Source organism: Chrysoperla carnea, chromosome 2, assembly GCF_905475395.1.
Source record: "Chrysoperla carnea chromosome 2, inChrCarn1.1, whole genome shotgun sequence".
NCBI classification, from domain to species: domain Eukaryota; kingdom Metazoa; phylum Arthropoda; class Insecta; order Neuroptera; family Chrysopidae; genus Chrysoperla; species Chrysoperla carnea.
The window spans coordinates 29,323,210-29,344,173 of NC_058338.1; the positions used below are offsets into that span (position 1 = coordinate 29,323,210).

Below are 20,964 nucleotides of genomic sequence, written 5' to 3' on the forward strand. Positions count from 1 at the left end.
TCTATTTGTTAATGATACAGATATCACTTGGACAGCAAAAAATGGCGGATAGGGGAAAAATTTCTTGAACGATAAATCAATTTTTTGATCTAAAGCATCCTATACGATATAGGGCAACTATCGTTTTAATTTTAAGAATTTTTCGATTAATATAAAGCAAAAAATATAAAAAATTTGAATTTAAAAAAAAGTACAGATTTGGAATTTATCTTGAAAAGCATTTTTTAATAATTTTTCGTCAGGATTCTTAACCCCATTCATAACTTTGGGTTTCCTTGACCTTATTTACGTAATTTGACCATAAAATTTATTACTAGTACCTACAGTAAATTATATTTCTAATATCCTTTTTTTCATGAGTAATAATAGTTTAGCAATTCTAAGTATTATGATTAAATACAACATGGTAATAACTGCTACCTTGATATTTAAATTTTTAGAATTCAAAGAACAAGTGCTTTTGTTTATCAATATTTTAAAGGATATATAATTATGAATAAAATCGATTAAATCAATAAAATACGTAATTATAATTTATAGTATACTTAATAATTGATTATTGTTCTTGAATTTTTATAATTACCTATCAGTTAGGTAAGCATGACATCACAAACATAAAAAGCTTAATTAAAAAGTAGAAGCGACTTCAAAACCACAACAAAAATAATTCTTGAACCGTTATACCCATAGGATATGGCCTCGGAATATTAATTAGGATTTACAGAAAATAATATCCTAGCTTTTCTCTGTACTTGGGAGTAATTGGAGAATCTCTGCAAACACAGAAGTGCTGTCTTCGGTTTTGTGTACATATATTTTGTAATCAATTTCACTTCTTTTCCATTCGTCTATTTAAATATAAATTACGAGACGAAATGAGGAACCATTAAGCCGCGGGTAGAGTCTGGTGCGACCCTTGAGATCCACACGAATAACTTCCCAGCATAATAAAAAGTTATAAAAATATTTAAAAAAATTAAAATCCGACCGACTCGAAACGACTTGGCCGATTATTATGAAATTCTTTTCGGATCATATTGCCCTTAATATGCTTCAATCGGCATCTTAACGAAGTCGATATGGTTTTTTTTCGCACGATATCGGCCAGGAAAAAATTTAAGAAAAATATCGCACGGCTCGAAACGACTCGGTCGAATGTTATGAAATTCTTTTCGGATTAAATTGCCGTTAATATGCTTCGATCGGCATCTCAACGAAGTCGATATCATTTTTTGTTTGCACGATACCGGTCAGGATAAAATTTAAGAAATAGATCGCCCGGTTCGAAAATACTTGACCGAATGTTATGAAATTATTTTTTTGATCATATTGACCACACACATTCTTCTTCTCCAAATTAGTGTTAATGCCTTGCCCTAACCATGAAATGTAAAGATATGGTAAACATTTCTAGTGGGAAGTTAAAAAATGTTCATCATTAAACACAAATATTTTAATATTTCAAAATTAGAATAGTTATTGCGGATACCGATAAAATAATTATTATTCTTGCCAATTATTGTCAAAGCAAATTTCATCATATTTACATATGGTATTTTAAATAGAGAGTATTAAGAACATTAAAACATTTATAACAATGCAAGGTTGAATACTTTATTGAAAAACATTTCAATGATTGAGTGTAGGATACCAACTCAGTTCCTACAAATATCCATCCATATTATAAATACAAATTGTTCGATTAGTGTTGTTTATACAAAAAATTTGATATGTGCTTATAGAATTTTCATTGTAATTTTGATTGAATTTCGTTTTTCAAAAAATCGTTTTAAACAACTTTTCAATTATAAGAGCTTCTTTGTCTGTCTCTTATCAGCTAGGTACGTGATTTTTAAATGACCCTGCGAAGTGGGGATCCTTATTTAAATGACCCTTATAACTTGCAAAGTGGTCAGTTTTTTATTGTGCAACTCTCTAGTGACACTAGTTACTTATTAATTCCGATTAAACAAATAATAATGGCTAGGTTTTGGTTTTGCATATTTAGTCTTGTTCTTGGTCTTGCTCTTATACATCTAGTTTTGAGCTTGATGTTGCATTCTTATTCATAATCCTCGTAATTTAAATGAAATAATTTTGCACGGAGCTTGCTATTTAAATTATTATATGACTTACTTACAGACACCTCTCTAATTATTAAGAGCTCTTAAACCTTGCTTCAAAATTTGGGATTCTGATGATCCATAAGACGTAAAGCTTGAAAATGAGGTGAAAGAATCCCGCACTAACCTTAGGGGAGTTGAATCTTGGTCAAATTTGCTCATATTGCGAGATTTTGTAGATCTTACAATCCCGATTGAAAGTCTTAATGGGCACAATAATTAGATTCCAATGCAAATATGAGTAGAATATTATGGACGACGAATTATCGATGGTAATTCAGGAACAGAATGGGAGGAACTGCTTAATCTTACAATGACTGGCTTATAATTTCAAGGTGCGATGATACAATCATATTATATAGGTTCACAGCGGGAGTCCGATAAGAGCGTCAACAAGAGCGTGATCATCTAGTCTTTTCCTAGTGGTACTGCAAGCATGTCTTAAAATTTTTATCTCAGGAAGATGCAATGGTTATTCTTGGAAAATATTATTAAAAATTTTACAAGATTTTCATGCCAGGGTTTTGGTTTTGCTATCGTCGGAGAAAATCTTGCTTATCACTAGATGAAACATTGGAGATGATAGAGTAAAATGGAACACGCTGTATAGTGAATAATCGATCAATGCATTGATTTTAAGATAAAATCTCACCAATTTACAATATTATGCAAATAAAATTACATAGTACATTATAAATACAATTCATATGATGTAACACAGGAAATCGATTAAATATTATAGATAATCTTCTATAATATTCCAAAAATTTAAGATCGTATTTAAAAAAAGAATATTTTTGATAGTTCGTATTAATGAAGTGATATACAGGGGTTCAAACGGTGTAGAATAATGGGCTGAAATTTTTAAGAGTTCAAGAGGACTATAATCGGGATCGCATTTACGACACACCGTTCATGCAACCCCTTTAATCGAATAGTTTGTAAATAACCTGGTGTATAAAAAATAATGAATACCTTTGCAGTTAATGTTTTTAAATTTTAATCCTCTTTAAAAATATAATCTGATTTCAATACAAGACACAAAAAACAAAATTGTAAAAAATAGAAAGTTGTAAAAAACTGTTCACTTCAAATAAATGGGAATAAATGCTATTTATAAAGTGGGTATTATATAATTGAAAATTGTAATTTGTGGTTAACCAAAATCTAATGCGGAATTAATTAATTTTTAAGTAAGATAAATCTATTAAGTATAATATTATTATATAATGAAGGAAAAGTTTTCTTAATAAGAAAGGAAACATAATTATCTATTATAGTGGATTAGTCTTAGGGCTTACGGCGATATTTTCATCGGAAGCTGCATTTTATAAAAAAAGCAAGCCACTTTACTCAGTGATACTAGGGATCAATTGGAATTCAATTTTGGGGTTTTGCCTTCCCCCTAAGTTAGTTTCTCGGGGTTACAAACTTAGGATAGACATACTAGAGTAACCCCAAATAGCCTGTAAAAATATTTCATTAACTTCGGAGTACTTTCCAGGTAAAAAGTACATATCTACTGGAGTATGTACGATGATGCATCATGTACAATGAAGGCTTTCAAAACCACGCGCTTTTTTGTAATTCGTATTATTCAAAAACTACTCGACGGATTGTCAAGCAATCTTTTCTTAATATTCTGCCGCCATCTTTAATTTTTGGTATGTTTTTCTTTTGATTAGAGGTGTAAATAAAAATTGATTGACACCCCAATCAATTTAATCGGTGCAGCAGTTTTGAGTCTATAAATTTTTTTTAAAATGCAGCCACTATTTTGGAAAATGTCCGCCATCTTGACTTCCAGTGGAGGAAATTACCTACTTTATACCTACTATTATTTTCTTATGTTTAATAGATTCTTAACGATTTTTAAAGAATAATAAAGATTTATGGAAAATTACTTACGTTGAACTGAAATTGTCAATTGTAAATACTGTACGTGTTTTGGTAGTGTTCGGCGGCGCTTCGGGCCGGTAACTTGACATTATGCCGGTTTAGAATCGATCTAAAACAAAATAGAAAAATTATTGGTTATTAAAAAAACTATAATAAGAATAGGAATGTAAAAATTTTGATATAGTATGCATAATTTTAAAAGAGAACTGAAATTTGTTAAATATTGTTTTTTTTTATAGCTTTGGGATATGACATAACACGTAATAAGAAAAAACAAATAAGTACAGGTTAATATAAAACAGTCTTCTGTGAAAAAGTCGGCTGAGAATGTTTATTTTTCTTAAATGTATTTCATGTATAATATTTCAGTGGAAAAAATAATATTTCATTTACCAGTTACCAATGTATTATAGAGTAACGTATTACATTTCATATCATGAACTTTTCACCATGTTTAACCAAGTATAATAATTCTTGTGGAAATCGTTGAAAAATGAATGGAACAAACATCTTATCTTTAGTCGCATGATGAGGGATTTGCTTACGCGTTCTGCACGTGCGTCAAATATTTCACACGTTAAATATTCTTTATCTTTGTAAATCATAACCTCTACATAATTTCATATAAATGATGTGATGAGAGAAATTCTCACAATTTCTAAAGGACTTAAAGGAATATAAATTTTTAAAAACTGCAGATAGGTTGAAAAAATCTTCAAAAAAATTCATAGTTCGAAAATAAAAAACGTTTCAATATACCTAATATGTATACCATTTGCAAAATAAAAGTTATTTATGTTTTAAATCGAGCGTGAGCGAAATACTCATAACGCGAGTGCTGACGAGTTAATACTTGTAGAGACTTTTACGTTCAATATTTTAAAATACAAAATACAAATGGTATTAATATCTCAACTTTGTAATTTTACTAATATTTTTGATTTGGCATACGATAACGGACATCGACTATTCAAGACAATGATAAATAGGTACAATAATTAAAATTTACTAGATCACTTCTAATATGTTATATTATGACTGAAACAATGCATTCATTACCAGTATGACACAATATTTGTAGAATCGTTTTCCCTTTCACATTTTTACAAATGCTAAATATTTTCGTGATTTTCTCCCCTCTTTTCTTTTACATCAATGATTATTTCATACTCTCAATCATTATATTTTATATATTAGTAATATTCATTACAAAATTACAAAAAAATCAAGGTTCTTTGGGCAAAAATAATACAAGTAAACATTACAAAATTTAAAAAATCCCCGAGAAATTTTTCCGGTACGAAACCTCGTACTTGAAACGTATCTAAGAACACTCTCCATTAAATTACCTTTCAAACGAAACAAAAAAAATCCAAATCGGTTAATCCGTTTAGACGCTACAATGCCACAGGCAGATACACATACAGACACACATAACGGTCAAACTTATAACATCCCCTTTTTTGGTTCGGGAGTAAAAAATAACTAAAGAAATAATTTATAGTAATTTAATTAGGAAATCTTACCATAAAAGAGAGAAAAGAAGCTCGTATTACATTTGAGACTCTTCATTTTCGAAATACTCTAAGTCAATAAAAAAAATTATTTCAATTTTCTTATTTTTGTGCAAGGAATTTTTTGCTATATTTTTGTATGTATAAAAAAAAGTTTATGAAAAAAACTCCTTCGTTTGAGAATTGGAAATTTAAGTTCTATACAAAAGTGTTAACTTAACGAAGATTCTCTACCAATGAGTAAACTTATTGCCGTATATCAGCTAGACATATACTTATTGAATGTGCAACGAAAAGAAGTTCTTAAAATCGTTTCTTTGAAGCCCAAAATGATTTCGTTTAGTTAATCAAGTACACTTTAAGAAATTCCACTATCGATTCATCGTCGAGCGTCGTAATATAAGCATAAATTATAAAAATTATTGTTTTAAATAAAAATCGAAAGTTTTTAAAAAGGTAAAACACACCTATAATATTCCAGTTTGTCAGGCAGTGGCAGACATCCTGTATGTTACTTTGAAGAGAATTTAATTAAAAGTTTGTAATTGTTAATAAAACACTTAATTAATGTGTAAGGCTATTATGAGTGTTACCTATATTCATTTTATTTAAAAAAAAATTAAATATTATCATTTACTGTGAAGATTTGCTTTAATAATTCAGTCGAAATCGCAGTTTCAGCTTTACCGTGGCTTCTACTGAATATCGTATCCAAAATCGAAAATTACGACTTAAACGTGGCAATCGTAAAAATTTGTGTGGAGAATTTGAATTTGTAATAATATGTCTCGTAATTGGAGACTTTTTGTTGGTGGAGGTATCTAAGCGGCCGCCTAGGTAGCCTAAATAATAAATGGGCACAGTGTGATTATGACTGATTCAAAACTGAATAGATATGAATTATACCATTATAGTACGCATTGATTATTTTTTGAAGCCGACGAGACGTTATCTGTCACAAATTCAATGTTAATTTTTAATTTCAGGTGAATGTTGCGTAACACCCTTTTTAATAATTGTTAATAATTAATGTTTACAAAATACCTACTTTTACATACAGTAAAAAACCTTGCGAAAAATAAATTGAAGAACAATCAAATAAAGTACAAAGAAAATTAACTGAAGCACGATTTTATCTCGTGTTCATAAACAATACGTAGGTATTAAAATGTACTCCAACAGAGCTACTTGTTTTCTTAATTGTTGTTCTTTTGTCAGTAAGTAATTAGTAGAAAAATTTAATTAATTTTGGTGGCAAGCATTTTTTTTTTACCTATTTAATATTAATATAACTGCGTACTTAAAATACGGATACAATGTGTTTATTGTAAGCCGAAAGAAGAATGTAACTAACGTAAAACCACTATATTCTAAACATAAAATTCTTCTGGTTCAAGAGCTTCTGGGCTGTTTTTTATGTATAGATTTATGAATTTTTCGTCCTTTCCTATGATTTGTCTGCCTTATGTTAAAAAAAGCCACTGCAAATTAATAAGTGTAAAGAATAGCAGAAAGTTTAAAAGTTTAAAACTGTCGAAATATAGTTGAAAAATTGTAGAATTGATGGTTAAGGCGCAACCAATTCCGTCCGCGGTATTTTTAGGGTAGGGGGTTCGATTCCCGCCGTCGCAACAAAATTAATTTAATTAATAGTTGTGATAGGCGGGTGTAGTGCAAGGTATAAGCATGAAGGAGGTGCATTCAGCCTGTGAAATTGAGGAGCTGATAAATGAAATTATCAGCGGAATAGTGGTAAAAAACATATATGGTATCACAATGGGCTATATAGTCTAAGTGTGTCCTTCGTTAAAATATGTGGCAAAAAAAAAAAACTTATTGGTAAAGGCGTAAACCGAAAAACATTTACATTTGCCAATCCTTAAATAATAACTATTAAAAAAAGAACAAAAACCCGAACGCGTTAAATACAATCTGAAAAGAAAGAAACAAGTCCAGTCGTTTACTTAACAGGAAAAAAATATATATATTTCGCTTCGTTATGGGCTTTCGGTTTAAAATATAAGATGGTTATTTATAAAATTTTTAATTTTAATATTTAATGCATCTAATAAAGACAAATAGCGTGGATAACTATGATTAAAGAAATACGGCAACAGTGCTTCGGTAATGCATAAATTGTTGACCTTAAAATAATTTTATTTATAAAAAATTAACAAATATAATTTATTTATTGAAATAATCTTAAAAAAAATAATTAATAAAAATATAAAATTGTAATTATTACCTAACAAAATGACTGCAATTGAGTAATTACTAAGAAAATAGTAAATAATAGAATTAATTAGTTTATTGAAATTAAAGTAATGTCTATTTATAAAATTAATAATGATGAATTAATAATTAATTACGATTGTACTTAGACAGTAAGTAATATAAGTCAGACTAATAAAGTATAACTCATTATCAAAAAATTTTTCAATTGTAGGATTTAGAATTAAACCTACGCTGAGAAGTACCTTTAATTTGACGCACGAGCTTTTATTTTTAAGTTGATGTAAAAAGTAAAATCGAATTTTTTGTTAATATTTTAATTTATCAATTTTTTGAAGAAAATAATCCTATGATTAATTATAGCCTCATAAATTGTATGCAAAAACGTGGTCTTTCTTCATAGAATAAATCGTCTTTACACTTAAATATAGAACGTCACTTGTGACATAAAGATATGTTAAAATAAACTCATTGACAACACAAAATTATTTAACTTTTTCGACTGTTAAAAGCTGCCTACCATTTTGCACATATTTTGTGGTTTTTTTCTGTGGTCTGACCTTTTTAACACGCTTTTATTAGCTTCACACGTATGTCAGTTGAACATGATTTTGACCCCGGATTAACTCGTCGGACGTCAGATTAACTCGAAATTTGGCATACTTATCAAGTACCGATGATAATAAAATAATTTAATAAGTTATGTGATTATCTTGATCAGGATTTTCTGGAATAACGATTTCCATATCTAAAAATATATACATTTATTTGCGCTCCCACCATATTTATACTGATATCCCACCATATTTATTTGATAAATAAAGAATAGTCAAAAACTTAAAAACATAAGATATATAATAGTTTAAAAAAATTAAAAAACGCGCTTTTGTAGTTAGCTGCAAAAAAATCATTTTATCGTAAAAAAAGCGTGGGTATTTAAATTACAATAATTTAAATTTAGCACTCCACGCTTTTTTACGATAAAATGATTTTCTTGAATTTATTTTCTACCTTCTAGTTCAGCTAGTTACAAAAGTGTGTTTTTTAATTTTTTAAAACTATGATTTATTTATTAGTTTTTTAATCAAAAGAATTAACTAAAAATTTGAATTTGTAAAATATGATGAAAGTGGTAAAGAATGTTACATTAAATGGTGTTAAAATTACTTCATGCAGTTACATTGTTCTAATAATGTTTGTGTATTATTTATTGAGTTAAATATAAATATAAATAAGTATTATAATAACAATAGTACAATAATAAAAGAGTATTACATATTATATAAATAATATCAAACCATTTCATTATTTAGTTTATTAAATAAATAAAAAAATAAGAAAAAAACATCTTTTTATGATGAAATAAAAGATAAAATTTTAATATCCAGTGACCAGTCAAAGGATTTTAAAGTTTTGATACCATTGTTATACAAACAAGTGAAATTTACAAAATTTAAAAAACCCCCGACAAATGCGATTTATTCCTTGTAAACCGATTTTTGTAAACTTGGCTATAAAATATTTTCAATCAAGTCGGTTCGACCGTTTTGGGCCTACGATGCTATTGAGAAACACACAGACGCACAGATAAACACTTTAAAATTATAACATTCCTTCTTCAGTCAATATCAAAGTGATGGTTAAGGACATCAGATGAAATGAAAAGGATACTTAGAGAGCTATCATTTTTTGGGACAAATTTTTGGAAATATTTAAATTTAAATTGAAATATTTGAGTTCTTTTGAATTATTGTTTTGAATTATCTAATTGTTTTACCATTTCACTTTTCGAAATGAATTTAGCCAGTTTTATTTGACCATTCATTTATATAGTAATTATTATCTATATGTTAAAATTATATGTCATAATCGCCAGTTTTTTCGGGTACGGAACCCTATGATCGCACATAGCTAAGAACACTCTCCTTCAAATTACCTTTCAAATGAAACCGAAAAAATTAAAATCGGTTCATCCGTTTAGGCGCATAAAGGTCAAACGTGCGTTCGGTGCAACGTGCGTTCATGTGGAAGTTTGAACAGACTAGTTTTTTCACACATTATCGACCGAAATTATGAAAACAAAAAAAATATCCAAAAAAACATGGTTGTTATTTTAAAATGAATAACTTTCTAATTTAAAATGTTCATTAGACATTTCTTCGTATCTGAGAATATTTAAGGATTTTCGCAATAAAATATACATTTTAAAACTTTTGAGAAATTTGAAAGAAAAAGTACCAAAAGAATCAACTATGATAGTTGCAAATTCTGTATTTTAATTTTAAAATAAATGGTTTTACCTTTACTAATTTTGGCAATGATAATATTGCCTCACGATTCAGTGATCCAGAAAAAGCAATACTGTTTTTGATGTTTGAATTTTTGGTAAATGTTCATCAACGTTACCACTATTTTTAACATCCGTTTAATCGAGATTTATTACATTCACGAGAGTCATTGACATCGTCGATAAATTCACATTTTTGATGCAATAGCCATAAATTTCGACATCGTCCGCAATTCACACTAGTACAACAGCATAAACTACACATAGTATTTTAGCACTGTTTTATAGTTATGTAAGAATAACTTTTTCACTTGCTTAATTTACTTTCGATTTTATTATATGACTTAATTAATCGAATCAATTTACTCTATTTAGTCTATATTTTCGTTTGTGGATTCTATCTAGTAATTGTTTTTATTTCATAAACAAAAACAAATAATTCTTACTCCTCTTCTATTGAAAACGACATTTTGATTACACTTTCAAGCTTCATATTTCAATCCGTTTTGGATTCCACTTTCGACAGAAACGAATAAGAAATTACTACGTATTCTATTAATTATTTTTATGGAGAACTATTTTTACAAATGTTAATTAAATAAGTCAATTTTCGTATTAGCTGGTATAAAAATTTAGTAGATACTAAGTAATTTAAGAATTTTTAAATAATTTTATAGTATTTGGATGGCAACGCTTGGTAGAAATTTTTTAATTATTTTATCACCAACCAAATAAACGTCATTTCTTAATTCTAATATTTGTCGGACGATTATTATTCTAGATCATATATTATCTATTTAATAATAGACAAATAATTTAGGTATTATATCTTATTATGTTTCTAAGAAGAATAATAATTATCTTTAAAATATTATATATTTATTATTTACACAAATAGTTCAAGTACCTAGGTATGTCTAGCATTTTAAAAAGATACGAAAATCATGCTTCGTTCTCTACATATATCTAATAGAAAGCTATTTTCCCCGATGTTTATTTTATTCAATTTGCAAAAGCCTCACAAAAGTCATTGCACAAAAATATAACTCAACTTCGCAACTCGATTACAATCAGCCCTTGATGCATGATCGTATATTCAAAGGATGCACATTTATTTTTCTAATCTAAGGACTACAAACTAATACAATTCAAACGTTTACTCATTACTGGATTTTAAACTCAGTATAGGTACGACTATTTTTGCTATATATTGAAACGAAGTTTTGGAACGAAGTTCCTTTGCGGGTTGCCATGGTGAGCCAACTAGCAGAGACCGTAACGTAACAATGTGAGATATTTTGTGTGTGTGTGTGTGTCATACCCATGGCAACCACAATATGTTCACCTACTTTATATCATTTTTATTTATTTTAGTACACAAATTTTGCATTTTGGCACTATTTACATTCAAAACTAGTTATGAGTATATATGTATAACAAGTTTTGGATGTAAATATTACGAAAATGGCAAAATTTGTGTACGATAATTATGTGCGTCTGGGAACACTGCCTACTTGACACTAAACCAATAATATATTGCTATTCTGTTGTCAAACGAACATCAATTTATAAACGTTAATAATATATATATTAAATTATTATAACTAATTAGTTTATATCTTTTATTTAGGAGAGTTGTTTTTTACAGCTTCGCAAGGAACTTTGTTCCTAGAGGGGGTTCCACGACCGCTATCTTTTTTTAATTTAAGATTACTTATATTAATAACTTGCAAATATTCACTTCTCTAATTTGAAGGGTGGACATTGCCCCGACGGTGGAATCAACGATTAATTTTATAAAAAAAAAAACATCTATCAATACCAAAAAAATAATAATTAGAAATTTTCCAGACGTCCTTGAAAAATACCAATATTGCAAAGTTTCATTTTAATTTTATGAAATAATTAAAAAATAAATAAACTGTAGGTATAAAAATAATTAAAAACTACTACTGTATAAATAATTGAACAATTTACGATTATTGTTATTAATTAATTTCATTTCTCAAAAATAAGCTAAACTATACCTAAACTATCTATAAAAAATATTTACATTGACATAACTGTCTTCAAAATACCTATAGTTTTCTAGTTTAATCTTACATAGGTACTTTTTACTTAATAGTTTTTCTGTAATCTGAAACTATCTACAAGACATGATAAAATGTAAAGGCAATGCAAAAAAAGCATCTGATACAATGGAAGCAATCACCCCGAACGTTCATTTTACATTCGAGTGCTTTTTTCTGTGAATGTCGAAATCTGAAACAATCAATTCTTGTATTCGATGAAGTTTGTGTTCTAACATAGTAGAAGTTATTTATCGTTACGAAAATTTTATTAACATAATTTTTTCAAACGCTTTTTACCTGTAAACTTTAATTTTTGGGACAGCTCTGAAACTTTGCACATGGTTTTGGCACTTTTAAATGAAATTTCATCCAATGTGATCAAATTTTTGTTCTATGAAATAACCAAAATTTACCAAAATGAAGTGTGTCTCTGAGGTGGGTATATTTGGATTATAGTAAGTTTAATAAAATGACTCGATATTTATTGGAAAATTCCATTTTTTGGTAAATTTTGATTTTATAGAAAATTGGAAATAGCCCGAGATCTGTGGGGGTGACATGAAACACGGATATTTCAATCACGACAATACAATTTTAAAAAAAATTTCAGAACCCAAACGTGGAGTACCAAAAAGCACCCGATCTCGGCCGCACTAAATACCCTTTTGAATTTTATCATTTTTGTAGTTGATAGTTGATTTATTTTCTTTTCAGTTTTCCCCGGATTATTTTAATCGCCTGTCTTGTTGTTAATTCACTGTGGTAATGGCTAATAATTTCGTTTCAAAACATATGGAGGAGACATTGGGTCTATTGACTTCTTTGCAATGCATATTAATTAATTGATCGGAGCGAATGAACGAACACATGTATTGAAACAAATATATATGTATGTACGCAGTACATATTGGGTACAGTGGATATATTTACACTACATACATCACATCTAAATGAACAAGATGCATTACTTGACTGAGTGTCAATGAAAATATATAGGTACTAGTGAAAGTTTTGGTACAACAATTATTGTATTAAGTCGATTCTTTAAAAAAAAACCTACATATATGTATCTTTTTTTGTACACTCCCGATCATTTAAAATTGTTCATATGCGAAAAAACAAGTTAAAATCACGACTAATAAAAGTTTAAAGTCCTCACCCATAAAAATCTGTATGGAAATTTGTTTCTACTACATAATTAACTATTATTAATAATAACAATAATATTAAAATTACAATATTTGTTCTATAACTTCTCATATTTTCAATTTTGCATGTTATACAGGCTAGATTCGAAAAGTAGAGGATAGTAGAAGGATGGTGAATATGGAATGAAATTCTAAGACGAAAACTCTGGCGTTTTTAGATCTGACGAGTTCGCGAGTAAGGGCTTCATTAATTATCTTTTTTATTTTACAAATTTCTCGACTAATATTTACAAGGTCCACTCTGTATATAGTCAAATATCTATATACAGAGTGGACCATTAATCTATAATGACTAATAGCTCGTCTATCTATAATGACTAATAGTTCATTTTGTAGTTAACCAATCAAAAAATAACTTAATCAAAAATTGTTGATTTTGATAGGAGACATCATGTTCTGACATCAGATTGGACCTAGATGTTCGGGTTTATTGGACAATTTTCATTCTAAACCGTAAGAGATAGAATGACACTGTAAATTAGAAAATTGATCATTATAAAAAACCAAAAATTGTTGTTTAAAACATTTTTGAAGAACGTTAGCTTTCGGAGGACATACGGCTTAAAAAATATGTCATTATTGCATACAATCGATAGAAAATACGCTCAATATTTCTCGATAATTATTGGTCAAAATCATGGACACAGGTGAATGTCCTCTATTACCCTCAACAAATTACAAAACACAAAAATGGTGTATTTTTAAGACGCATTTCCTCCGAAGGCTAACGATTTTCAAAAATAATTAAAACGGAAAATGTTAGTTTTTTATGAGGATCAACTTTCTAATTTAAAGTCTATTGTATCTCTTAATATAAAGTGACTATTAAAGAAAACCGTAGCACTAGGTCTAAGCTGATGTCAGAAAATGATGGGTCCCCCCATCAAACTCTGCAACTTTTGTTCAAGTTATTTTTTGATTGGTTAACTACAAAACGAGCTATTACCCAATATAGATTAAATTGATCCACTTTGTATACCGCCTGGCATCCTAATATATACTAATGCAACAAATGAAAAATTTCAACAAATGAAAACGAACAAAAAATTTAATAAAGATACAATTTTGGATTAGTGAACAGAATTCATTTCCTCTCAGTTCAAATTTTCTTAATTCACTTTACCTACACACATAATATTGTTAATAATCGTCTCACACTAAGATAAATTTAATATGTTTACAAATTACCAAAACTAAATTTTTCTCTCTATAAATCAAACAATAATTTTTTTTAATGCATTTTTATAGTTCCGCAATCCAGTGAATGGAAAAAAAACATATCTGTTTCTTTCTTATATTATATAATCGTGATCGTTGAAAAAATATATACATTTCTTTATGAAATTCAATATATAGTGAAAATCTCTTATATCTACCGGCAGACAGTCGTGACTACAATAATAAACCGTTTTATAAAATTTATAAAATTTAGGGATTTTTGGAATATTGTAACGATTGTGGTATCGTGTTCTACTGTGGAAGGGAATTTCTAGAAGGTAATAAAAATAAGTCTGACATCTAAGGTGTCTGTACGTATAACAAAAATAGAACTTGATTTCTATGAAAGTGACATATATGTAAATGCATGGATATAGGAATATTTTAAAATACTAGATCCTTGTGTAAATGTGTAATAGGGGATCGGACTAAATTTTTATCACTTCAGATGGAGAATTTTCACTTCACGAATAGAAAAGTGAAGTTGGTTTTTAAATATCTTTACTAGTATGCAAGATATGAACGTTTAAAATTCCTTATAAAACAAAGAGTAAGATACCCACTAGTGACGCCATACGTGGATATCGCCATAGAGATAACATATAAAACTTTGTTTTGCTAAAAGGAGATGGGCAAAGGAGATGAATGCAATTTCACTTTCAAATTTTGTCATGGTATCAAGTCTAATTTTACATTTTTATGGGTAATATGGCCAATTGGACATCAGGATTATCCCCTATTATAGGTGCTGTAAAAATAACAATTCAGTTTACCATGAGCAGTTGATGTGGACGATTGATTCAACAGTGCAGTTCTAAGAGTTATTGCGGATTTATAATTAAACTAGCAGATACCCGCCCGCTTTGCTGGGCAATTTCTCCTTTTTAAAACAAAAACTATCACGTTATAGCCCTCACTTATTTCTTTTGTTCACATTTTATGGATATTAATTTTTCGGTGGAGAACACTAACTTTTTTGAAAATGGAGTTTTACCCATGATACTCGCTGACATTGTAACTTTCTATAGGTCCAATCAGTAAATTAACCTGATTTTTATACTTTTTTGATCAAAATTACACCATACACTGAGTTTCATTAAATTCCAAAACAAAAATTTTTTTTGCGTTTTTCTCGATTTTTTCAAAGGGGTACCCCTTAAAAAAATTGCAATAAAACGAAAATTTTTTTAATCTCCTATTTCGATAAAACTCAGTATATAAGGTAATTTTGACCCAAAATTACAAAAATCGTGTGAATTTGTTAACTGGTCGAATAGATTTTGAGATATGCACTAAAATCGATCGAAATATTGCAATATCTCAGGAACTCTGCATCCAATCATTAAACTAACCTGATTTTTATTCTTTTTGGATCAAAATTACCCCATCCACCGAATTTCCATGCGAGCTCACGTCGCAAGTAACCAGTTTTTAATTCTGGATTAACGAGCTCTACTATAGATCATTCGAAAAATTATGATTTAAATATTTGTTAAATTCGAATTTCGAAATTTTTTTCAGAAATAATAATTATAGAATAATTATAGCAATGATATCACTCTGAACTATCTAAGATATCAGCAATTTTATTACATTAATACCCAGAAAAATTATTTAATTTCCTCATGATTAGTGAGAAATCTTATAATACTAAAATGATTAATTTTTTTAAACAAAGAAAAATTTCCAAACTCAAACACCCAGCCAATTTTCAATAATCATATGAGCTTTGTAGAAGTATATAACAATCAGGAGACATAACAAGTATAGCAAGTGATAGCTTTCGCGCATTGTTATCTGTTGAATTAACGACACCATTGTCTATTTTCGGTATTCACGAGCAGACAAACAGACACATAGGTATATGTGGAAATGGCCTAAATCAAATTAAATCATTTTATGAACGCCGGTACCAAAATTTTGATCAATATTTATAAAAAACTTGAAACAAAGCAAAATTTGTTTTATGAGTCGTTTAGAAAAATTAGGCTACCCCCAACAGATTTTTAGAAAAATTAGCTAAAATTTGCCTATGCTGCCAGATTCGAAAATGGTTGAGCTACCCTCACCACTTTTTAGGAGGATGTTATAACATCGATTTTAAAATTATTTTACATTATTCTTATTATTCAAGTCAAACGATCCTAAAACATTTTTTTCCCAAAATTGAACTGTTTTCGACATATTGCACCCTGATTTCGTCAATTCTAAGAAGTATAAGCATTGGAATGGAATGAAACTTGATATGTTACCTATACATGATACAATGCAAAAATGTAACACCCGAATCTTTCGATGGTTGCAGTACAGTTCTCTAGTTATCGGGTTTTAAATTATGGAACTGTAATCATAATAAAAATCCATATCAAATTGATCCATTTTATCTTATGCTTAAGTTTGTAACATACCTAAACATGATATGATGTATATAAAGTGTGTCACATTCAAGATGAAGACAGCCTCATATTTAGGTTATTACAGGAATATCGATTTGAAATTTTGCACAGCCATACAGAGTGATGAGTCACATTTTTTACGATATATAACCAAAATCCGAATTTTAAACTCAGCCTACTATAAATTGGCAAATTGGGCTGATTCTTTATTGTTTGCCTATCGTCAGAGATGGTTAGATATATCGGAAAAAAAACTATTAGAAAAAGTTCATGAGTGTTTCAAATTAGGGCGTTCTGTACTGGATTTCATTTTTATTACAATAAAAGTGCTGTTTAATACATCCAAAATTTAATTAAATAAAAAATAATTTTTAATTTAATATAAAGTTAAATATTTTGAGGTGCTCTCTATACTCGAGCTTAATTGTAAAAATACTTTTTTACTCATTTAAAATTTTTTTATACCTTTTAGTCCATATTTCAATAAAAGTGTGCTTTCGTTTTTTAATAATTAATTTAATAATAATAATACTATTTCATAACGTGCAGTTTTCTTTGTTTATGTTTTTTAAAGCGCGACGATTTGTAATACCAAGGTAGTTGACCTACATTTGAAGACAAATTTAATGTGTTTTAATTTCTTTGACTTATAATTTTTTCCTAGAAAATTTTTTTTCGCCTTTAACACTACAAAACACTACTAAATCAAAGCAAATGTAAACTTTCAAAAGAAACTAAATTAATTAAGTGCAAAAATCGTTGTTCGTTATTTTCGTTGATAGTTTAATTAAAAAATCTAAATTCATAAATTACTTCATTAAAAATTAACTTCATATAAAATTTTTTAAATTATTATTAAATTAAATTTGATATTTTTGTTTAAATTTATTTAAAATTTAAATAATTTTATAATTAATTATTATAATATACCACATGTACTTACATATTTAAAAAAAATTAAATTTTTCCAATTCAAACTTCACCACGAACAATCACTACCGAAATCTCAAAAAAAAAAATTAATTTTCACTCGAATAAAAAAAAAAGAAAAATTTTTGCACACTTGAATTTATTCTAAATTATCTATAATTTATTAAAAAAAATTTAATAAATCATTTTAAAGAAAGTCGTTAAATTATTATATTGACATGTTGATTGTTCATTTTTTATAAATAAAATGCATATGTTATTATTGTTGATTGTTATTGTTATTAATTAATAGAGCACCTGTTGATGAAGTGGTGGCGCTCAATTGATATTACAGGTTTTTGTATGTAATTTATTATCAACAAACAACAACAAACCAGGTAGTTATATTGTGTATGATTGAAAATTGTAAGTTTAAATACAATAATACAAATAATGTATAAAGTATATACATTATATATTATATATATTATAAAGTATGTACTACAGTAGGTACATACAAACATATAAAAATGTATTTTACCTTAGTGGGAGGTAATCTGTCCCACAAAAGTAATTTTTTAATCGTACATTTAAACATTTCGTTTCATTTGAAGGTATCTAATATACACATATAGATATTATAGGTATATAAGTACAAATACTTCATTTATCAATCTTACGTAAGTGTAATAATGTGCAATTGTTATTAAAAAAAACTGCAAATGATTCCACAAAAACTTTTTTCCTCCGTTTTGCATTAAAATTTCAGACTAAAGCCAGAAACATATAACTTTGTCAACTAAAATTTCGAGCTTGTAAAATCCAATCGACCAAAATAGGTAGGTATATGGCAAAGTTCGTTTCAAATCATGTACATTTCAAAAAATATATCGAGAAATGAATTTTTTTTCCCTTAGATAAACTTATTCATGATAGATTTTTATTCCGAGGGAATTTTTTTAAAATCTGCAACGATTTAAACGAATTTAAAGTATAAATTAAATACTAAAATACCAATGGCCATCATACAACAAATACAATATACTATCCATTCCATCTTAAAATTAAATATATATTTAGACTTTTTCGAGGGCAATGAAAGCGCTGATATGGCAGCCTCTTCAGCCAACGAGGATGGACGTGATGTGGAAATAATAACCGCTGAAGACCTCATGCTCCATATTAAAAATAAATTTCAACAAAGGAGAAATGTAAGTTGGTTACATATGGATGCAAACAATAACAAGCTAAGGAAAATCAAAAGTGCCAGAAGTATGAAGTCGCTCTTGCTCGTTTAAAAAATGGCCATACCAAGTTAACGCACACATATTTAATGAAAAAGATTTCGAGTCCAAATTGCCAATACTGCAATATACCAATAACAATTGAACATATTCTAATAAACTGTAGACGATTCCAAAACGAAAGACAGACATCAAAACTACCCCCCTCGATTAAAAAAATTCTAGGCGATAACCCCTACATAATAGAAAAACTTTTCAACTTTCTAAAACGAACGAAGTGGTAGTATTAGTATTGTATTGCTTAGATAACCTATGCAGTTGAAAAGGCAATATAATAAATTGGTTTAACAAAAAAAAAGTATAAAATTTTTCATGTCAAAAGTAATTTTGACCCCCTCCCTTTTTACCCTCTTAAAACTATTAAATGAGGCTTATATTATATTAAGATCAATAAACATACTATTTGAGCTACCCACAAATTTAAAACCTTCTATCTCTTACATTTTCAAAAGCCTTTAGAGACATAATTTTTGAGACATCAAATTTCACCGCTTGAATAATATCAAATAGGGTTGGTAAGAATTTTATGCACTATAGACCAACAACTAAAAGAAATTTTCCATCTCTTATAGTTTCTAGGGAAGTCTCTGGAAACTCTTTTACGTACGACAAACATAATTTTTTTACGGATTCGTAATCTACATGCTCTGAATCGTAAAAATCAAAGTATATTTGAGAGGGGAAGGAGTACAATTTCTTTCCCTGGCTCGATTTACAATAACTTCTGGTTTTAATATATTTTACAGAAAAAGGAATAGAAGTCAAAATATTTATTCAGTGTGTACGAATTTATTAATTAATAATTCATTACTAATACCGTGGTATATTAAAAAGATTTAGAAGTGCGTCCAAAAATCTATAATTTGATACTAGCCGTTATCCACCAGCGTCGCTGGTCAATTCTTTTGAAACATCTTGATCACTACTTATCACTCCTTAAACCTCTATACTTACTCCTTAAGGGAACTTCCTTCCATAAACCGATTTATCCGAAGAATTTATCTGAAGAATAACCGCCACCTTTGATAATTTGTGAATTAAAAATTGTTTGCACATCTAGTAAAAGATATATTCGTAATCATGGATGGAACTTTATTATTGTGATACCACCATGCACTACACCAGCTCATCACTGCTACTTAATTTGATTTTTTTTGTGGGCACGATAATTGGGGCCACTCTTATACGTTTTTAGAGTACGGTAGTTGGTACGCTTTAACTAACAGACTTGGCATTAATTAATGCTGATTAAGATACATCCAACTTTTAAATTATGTTGTTGTGTTGATATGTATCATACAATGTCTTAGTATTGAGAACACTATAACTATTGAATTACATTTATAGTATACGTATATATATATAAGTATACTAGCTGTGAACTATTCGCTTCGCTGGGCGGATAGTTTAATTCAATTTTAATTACAAAGGTTATTGTGTTATAACCTTCACTTCATATATCGTCACTTATACTCCTTTTGTTCACAATTTCGTCGATTTTTCGTCGAGCAATTTCGACAGTTTCGTCGAGCTGATATACAGCTTTCTATACGAGAAATAATTTTTCAAACCGGTTAAGAACCTAGGACCTACACCTATATCTTGATGGCATATATCGTGAAGTACTTAGTACCTACACCTATATCTTGTGGCCTAGTAGCCCAGGAAAATAAAGGTTTTCTGTTTAAAAAATCCTAGTGAAGCTTTTTCACCGGAATTATCTTTATTCGGATACAAGAAATGATCTATAAAAAGTCCATTGCAAAATCATGTACCCAAAAATAAATATTCAAGGTCGCGAA

The 20,964-nt window shown here is 28.5% G+C and overlaps 1 protein-coding gene across 3 annotated transcripts in view; it reads right to left on the reverse strand.

Moving 5' to 3' along the window:
• LOC123292262 (proton-coupled amino acid transporter-like protein pathetic) overlaps positions 1–19,262 on the reverse strand; it is a 38,104-nt gene extending 18,842 nt beyond the window's left edge. The window contains exons 1-2 of one of the 3 annotated variants that reach the window (XM_044872846.1): positions 19,250–19,262; positions 4,032–4,131 (exon numbers count right to left, since the gene is read on the reverse strand). In XM_044872846.1, the coding sequence (XP_044728781.1) occupies positions 4,032–4,111 (80 nt within the window). In that variant the 5' untranslated portion in view covers positions 4,112–4,131; positions 19,250–19,262. Of the gene's footprint in view, positions 1–4,031; positions 4,132–10,068; positions 10,359–17,892; positions 17,998–19,249 lie in introns of those variants that run through there. The other 2 variants (XM_044872844.1, XM_044872845.1) reach the window with 2 other exon arrangements.
• Between the last annotated feature and the right edge of the window lie 1,702 nt (positions 19,263–20,964).